Consider the following 6,937-nt stretch of genomic DNA (forward strand, 5'->3'; position numbering starts at 1 on the left):
CTTTGTACATACACAAATACCAGGAAGAAATTCTGGTATATAATCAGAAACAATTCATAGAATAAATCAGTGTTAAGTTGAAACTCAGACGATTCACTTCGTAGGTTATTTTGACGGCTACACTCGCTGGTATTCTGCCACCCAATCCGAAAGATCGAAACGATCAACGTTGATCCTCCTATAGGAGGTCTACCTTCGCGGGGCCTGTTTCCTAGAACGCGCCGTACCAGTCATCTTGTTGATGTGTGCGCCGGCTTCCCGGAAAGCTCCCATGAGCACTCATTCTCTTTTGCTCCTCTACCGTTGGCCAGGACGGTATCGTTTTTAACTAGACCTAAGTTTTAACGTGTACAATTGTTTATTCATTTGATGTTGTGTTTTAGCTAATAAACTCCGAGCAACACCAAAGATACAAAAGTGGCGACGAGGTGAAGAACGAGAGTGCGATCTACAAAAAAAAAAGCGAAAAATATCTACGTCGAACACGGTACGATGAACCCCGCTGACCCCAACGGCGAATTGCCGCCATCGCAAAGCAGCCATGATCCGAGCACCGCTTGGATACACGAAATGTTTAAGCAGCAACAGTGTCTCCCAAACCAACAGCAGGAAGCATTTTTAAAGCAGCAGGAAAATTTTTTAACGCGGATGATGTCAGCTGTAAATGTGCGTGAATCGATAGTGCCGGAGTTTTTGATTGATTCGCTGGCGAAGCACGTAACGGAGTTTAGATATGATCCCGAGGAACGCGTCAGCTTTGCTACTTGGTACGGGCGGTTTGAAGATCTGTTCGAGAAGGATGCTGCCAAGCTACCCGAGGATGCTAAAGTGAGGTTGCTGTTGCGGAAACTCGGAGTGGCAGAACATGCGGAGCGGTACAACAGTTATATATTGCCAAAAAAAGCTTGTGACTATGGGTTCGCGGAAACAGTTGTAAGGCTAAAAGCGCTTTTCGGAACGGCAGAATCCGATATACAGCCGCTACCGGCCAGCTCTGTCGTACGCTACGCGAACTTAGTCTTGTAAGCCCGATCGTTGGCTTCTGTGCCAATACGTTCAGCTTTCGCTACGATTCGCTCGTCTTGTTCGTTGCTGAACAAGGTGACTAAACCAAGCTAAACAACTGGCGAAGGTTTATAGAGCATCGAAGTCAAGGTGTATAGTTTTGGTATCAAACAAATACAAAACCAAAAACCGTCGTAATGGCAGTGAAAGCTGAAAGATGGAGCAACGCCTATTTTTCGTCCCAAACGCCCTGTGGCCTACGCTATGTTTCAAGCAGTGGACAACGAGCTTGAAAGGCTGGAAAAAGATGGAATAATTTCGAAGGTGGATTATTCAGAATGGGCAGCGCCGATCGTTGTTGTGCGTAAAGCAAACGGGACGATGCGAGTATGCGGTGATCACTCTACAGGACTGAATAACATGCTGCAACCTCATCAATACCCACTACCTCTTCCGCAAGACATTTTCGCAAGTCTGGCTACGTGTACGGTCTTCAGCCAGATTGATCTATCCGATGCGTTTCTCCAAGTAGAGGTGGAAGAGTCTTGTAGAACGCTGCTTAGCGTAAACACTCATCGATGGTTGTACGTGTACAACAGGCTTCCGCTCGAAAAAAACGTTCGTTCGCTGTAAAAAGCTTCACGTGTGGCTCCTTGGTAAAGCTAGAACGGGTCTAATTCCCGCTAGGCGATGTCCAGCAAATCGTCCTAAAAAACGCCCTACGTGACACAAACATCGAGCAGTTTTGTATGGTGAGTAGAACGAAGTAGGACGATTGCTCGAAAAACGTGCTACACTTTTTTCATCTCCATACAAAAAAGTAGGACGTTTGTTCCCCCTTAGAACGTATTTAGGACGATATTTCGAGCTGCGTCCTCTTTTTTTGTATAGGAATGAAACAAATGTAGGACGTTTTTCGAGCAGTCCTTCTACTTCGTCTTACTCACCATACAAAACTGCTCGATGTTTGTGTCACCTAGGACGTTTTTTAGGGCGATTTGCTTGAAATCGACTAGCGGGGAGCTATTCAAGGAAGACATGGCACAGACAAAATGGATCATTCTGGGAGAAATGTGTACGGCGGGTGGGAATAAGGAGAGGTGACCTTTCAAGAAGGATATAGGAAGGGACATAGAGAGGAATATGGGACAGGAATTCCGGAGCGTCAGTGGAGTGCAGGAGAAGTTGGGCAAGGAAAGAAGCTTGAGTGTTCCAGGGAAGCAGGCATTGTAGGCGAGAAGACTCCTTACGGCCAGACGCGTGAAGCGTCTCTACACCCCCTCTAACCCAAGGCAAGGACACTTTTTGGGGTCCATACCCCGAAAGCATACTCGAGGATCGGTCTGATCCAGCAACAGTAAAGCGCCAGCAAGCAGCGCGGGTCCTGCACCACCGACGCTAGGCGAGAAATAAGCCGCAGAGTACGGTTGGCCTTGAATACCACATCATCAATCTGCACGCAGAAGGACTAGGTGATGTCCAGCCACACCCCAAGGTCCTTGATAGCCGACACCCGCGACAAAGCTACGCTATCAATACAGTAGTCGTGGTGGGTCACCCCAGCGGATCGACTGATGGATATTGTTGTGGAGACGCAGCTTCATCATCCACTAGAAGCTGCAACGCACGCAGCCATCCTTCCACTCGCCGCTATCCGTATCCGATAGCGGACGAGGTGAACAAAAGGATGGCCGCTTCGCTTTCCGACCGTCCGAGAAAGAGGACGCGTATCGTCTCCCGGGAGCTGCTTCGTCCGTACCGTATTCGTCCATCCTCCACGCGCAAATCATTTTAAAGTGTTCTTGTCTAAACGTTAACATATAGATCATAAAGCACTTTTAAGTGTATCATAAAACACTACAGATATAACACAACAATTGAATTTGCAAAGCGGTTGAGAGGATATGGGAAGGAATAATTTTACATCGTCATCATACAGCAAGTGCCCGTTATTAGGCACCACGCCAAACACCCTCGCTGACCTCCAACAGGTTGCAAGTGAGGATGTCACGGGGGGCAAGAGCAAGGCCCGTAGGGCAAGAGGCCGCCGAAAGAACCTGGCCAACGAAAACCGCTTGGAAAGTGTGTGGCGAAAAGTTTACAGAAGCCTTGAGGAGAGAAAGCGGTCCCTGCGATGAGAGATATGGAATGGGAAATGCGGGAGGAACCGTGCCGGGTGCCGGATGTTAAAGTACCCCCAAACAAGAAAACACATCGAGGGAATTAAATTGTTTCTATAAGTATTCCTTCCATCCTTTGCACCATTGTCAACATGGGAAAGTAAAATCGAAATAACAAACATTTATTATTGACATGAAAAATTTTAATAATGTTGGAGGCCGGAGCAGTGTACCGCCAGGTATAAATGCATGCCGATCATACGTCATCAGCGAGATGACGCGAGCTGGAGACAGCGTGGTCGTTCGGCCCTTTTGACCAGCGACACTCAAGGCGAACGCACGTACCTCTCCGCAGCCACCACTACCATAAGTATAAGCTAACGTTAATTATAATAAAGTACACCCACATAGAAGCACAACATTTTGGCGACGAGGATGGACGAAGAGTTTAAAAAACTTTTCGCGGAATTTATGTCCAAATTCTCAACAACGGATAAAACATCGACAACGGATACGCGTATTGAAACGTTGCTAAGGTCCATGACCGACTTCAATCCTACGCAGGACAAAAGCTACACTTTCGATATGTGGTACAGTCGATACGAGGACATATTCACAGTGGACGCTGCAAATCTTGATAACGCTGCAAAAACACGGTTATTACTGCGAAAACTGGGTAATGACGCTTTTCAGCAGTATTCAAATCATATTTTGCCGCTAGCGACACGAGACGTAAACTTCGAAGACACAGTATCGAAATTGAGAAAGCTTTTCGGTTCTCAAACTTCACTGTTCTCGAAACGTTACAACTGTCTCGCAATGAGAAAACGTGCTACGCAAGATTATACTGATTACGCAGGGTTAGTTAATCGGCAATGTGAAGAATTTGGCATCGGGAGTTGTTCAGTGGACGAGTTTAAGTGCCTTATTTTTGTGTGCGGTCTACACGAAGCTCAAGACGCCGAAATAAGAAAAGCATTGCTCGCAAAGCTCGAAGCAAACAAAACAACCACTTTAGAACAACTCATAACCGAGTGCGGTCGAATAACAAATCTGCGACGTGATGTGGAATTAGTGGAAAAAAAATCAAGTGATGCTGCAGTGCACGTGGTTCAGCAACCGCGCTTCACAAAGAAAAAAACCGAAGCACCAAGAGGAGCGTTCTCGCCGTCGCAAATCGAACAAAAGGGCTCTACGCATCGAAAACCTAGAACGCCGTGTTGGAAGTGTGGAAAGTTACACTTTGTTCGAGAGTGTCCCTACCTCGATCACCGATGCAAAGAGTGCGATGGCATCGGACACAAAGAAGGGTTTTGTCAATGTGTGAAATCAAACCCAGGCAAACGTAGAAAAGGGAAGGCATCGAATATCAATACGATCCGCACGGTTAATCACATCAATGCGCAAAGCAGGCGTAAATTTATCAGTGTAATGATAAATAACGTGAAAGTGAAGCTCCAGCTAGATTGTGCTTCTGACATCTCCATCATCACGGAAGACAATTGGAAACGGATTGGAAGTCCACCTACAAAACAACCGACAGTTAAAGCTCGGACCGCTTCAGGACAGCCGCTTCCACTTCACGCGCAAATTGACTGTGACGTCATCCTCAACGGAACCGAGCGTAGATGCACATTATTTATCACAAAAGTTGACAACCTCAATCTTTTTGGGTTGGATCTTTTAGAATCGTTCAACTTATGGCAAATGCCGCTAGAAACTGTGTGTAAAAGTGTGAGCGCAACCAGCGAAGCTCAGGAGCTGCAAACAAAGTATCCATCTCTCTTCGCAAACACACTCGGTTGCTGCACCAAAGCTGAAGCAAAGCTTTATTTGAAGGAAAATGTTCAGCCAATTTATCGCACTAAAAGACCAGTTCCATTTGCCGCTCTACAGGAAATTGAGGCAGAGTTAAATCGATTAGAGAATATGGGTGTCATATCTACAGTAGAATTTTCGGAATGGGCAGCACCAATATTAGCCGTTCGAAAGAAAGCAATCAACGGCCAGCCTTCGAAAATTCGTGTGTGCGCAGATTATTCCACTGGCCTGAACAATAGCATTGAGATGAATCAACATCCGCTACCATTGCCGGAAGAAATCTTCGCCAAACTCTCAGGCAGTACTATGTTCTCACACATCGATCTCTCTGATGCTTACTTGCAGGTTCCCGTAGAAGAAACATCAAAAAAACTGCTCACGGTAAACACCCATCGTGGTCTCTACGTGTTTAACCGATTACCACCGGGCATTAAATCAGCTCCCGGCACATTCCAGAAAATAGTGGATTCGATGATAGCCGGACTGGAAGGTGTGGAAACTTATCTCGATGATGTTCTGGTGCATGGCAGAACTGTCGAAGAACATCAATCCAGATTATATAAAACGCTCGACCGCATCCAAGAGTGGGGATTCACACTAAGATTCAACAAATGCTCATTTTTCGCGTCAGAAATTCGTTATCTCGGGTTCATTGTAAACCACAAAGGAATTCGCCCAGATCCAACGAAAACAGAGGCTATTTGCAACTTAACACCTCCTCAAGATCTAACAACGTTACGATCATTTCTAGGCGCTATTAATTTTTATGGAAAATTTGTTAGCAGCATGCATCAACTGAGACGTCCGCTAGATGCACTTCTGAAGAAGGATTCAAAATGGAATTGGAATAAGGATTGCCAAGAATCATTTGATCAGTTCAAAGCCTTGCTTCGCTCAGACCTGTTGTTGGCTCACTATGACCCCAGTTTGGAGACAATAGTTGCTGCCGATGCATCCAGTCATGGAATAGGAGCGTGTCTCATGCATCGTTGTCCGGATGGTTCCATAAAGGCGGTGTGCCATGCTTCTAGAACATTGACGTCTGCAGAACAACGCTATGGACAAGTAGAAAAACGTGCGAAAACAGAAGAAGACTACGTCATAGCAGCAGTGCAATTAGAGGAAGAAATTTTTGCAAACGTGTCAGCAGTTTTCACAGCACTACCAGTGCTCAGCTTCAAAGATATTCAAGCAGCCACATCTAAGGACATGCTACTACAGGAAGTAATTCAATATGAGAGAACTGGTTGGCCGAATAACGCAAAAAAAGTGAGTCCAGAGCTCCGTCCTTTCTACGATCGTAAGGAAGGATTTTCAATTGTGAAAGAGTGTCTCATGCTAGGTGATCGCATAGTGATTCCAAAACAATACCAAGCTGCAGTGCTCAAGGAACTACATAAAGGACATCCTGGTCAGGAACGAATGAAATCAATAATGAGGAGTTATGTTTACTGGCCTGGAATAGATCGAGACGTCGTAAAGTTTGTGTCAGCGTGCAAGGAATGCGCAGCAGTAGCGAAGGCACCATCGAAATCGCTTCTATCATCGTGGCCGCTACCCAGCAACCCTTGGCAACGCATACATCTAGACTACGCGGGTCCTTTCGAAGGTTCATATTTTCTTGTAATCATTGACGCATACAGCAAATGGCCTGAAATCATCCGCACGTCATCTATCTCAACGACAACGACACTGGATTTGCTGCATGAAACATTCGCGCGATTTGGATTACCAGAAACCATTGTATCTGACAATGGTACACAATTCTCGAGTACCGAATTCAAGGAATTTTGCGATTCTTTCGGAATAATTCACTTGAGAACCACCCCATATCATCCTCAGTCCAACGGACAAGCGGAACGCTTCGTGGACACACTCAAGAGAGGGTTAAGGAAAATTTTGCCAGAAACTAAGTCGGTATCTAGAGCACTACAAACCTTTTTGTCTGTTTACAGATCAACGCCAAACAAATCAGCTCCAAACGGACTCTC

The 6,937-nt window shown here is 45.8% G+C and overlaps 1 protein-coding gene across 1 annotated transcript; it reads left to right on the plus strand.

Moving 5' to 3' along the window:
• The first annotated feature begins 492 nt into the window (after positions 1-492).
• Positions 493-1,026, plus strand: LOC131291229 (uncharacterized). The gene has a single exon (XM_058320414.1). It carries the CDS (start codon positions 493-495, stop codon positions 1,024-1,026), a length of 534 nt encoding a protein of 177 aa, XP_058176397.1.
• Positions 1,027-6,937: the final 5,911 nt, after the last annotated feature.

The sequence above is a fragment of the Anopheles ziemanni genome, chromosome X, assembly GCF_943734765.1.
Source record: "Anopheles ziemanni chromosome X, idAnoZiCoDA_A2_x.2, whole genome shotgun sequence".
Taxonomy (NCBI): domain Eukaryota; kingdom Metazoa; phylum Arthropoda; class Insecta; order Diptera; family Culicidae; genus Anopheles; species Anopheles ziemanni.

Coding starts and splice junctions, on each gene's coding strand:
- LOC131291229 (XM_058320414.1), top strand. CDS start 493: ATGAACCCCGCTGACCCCAACGGCGAATTGCCGCCATCGCAAAGCAGC.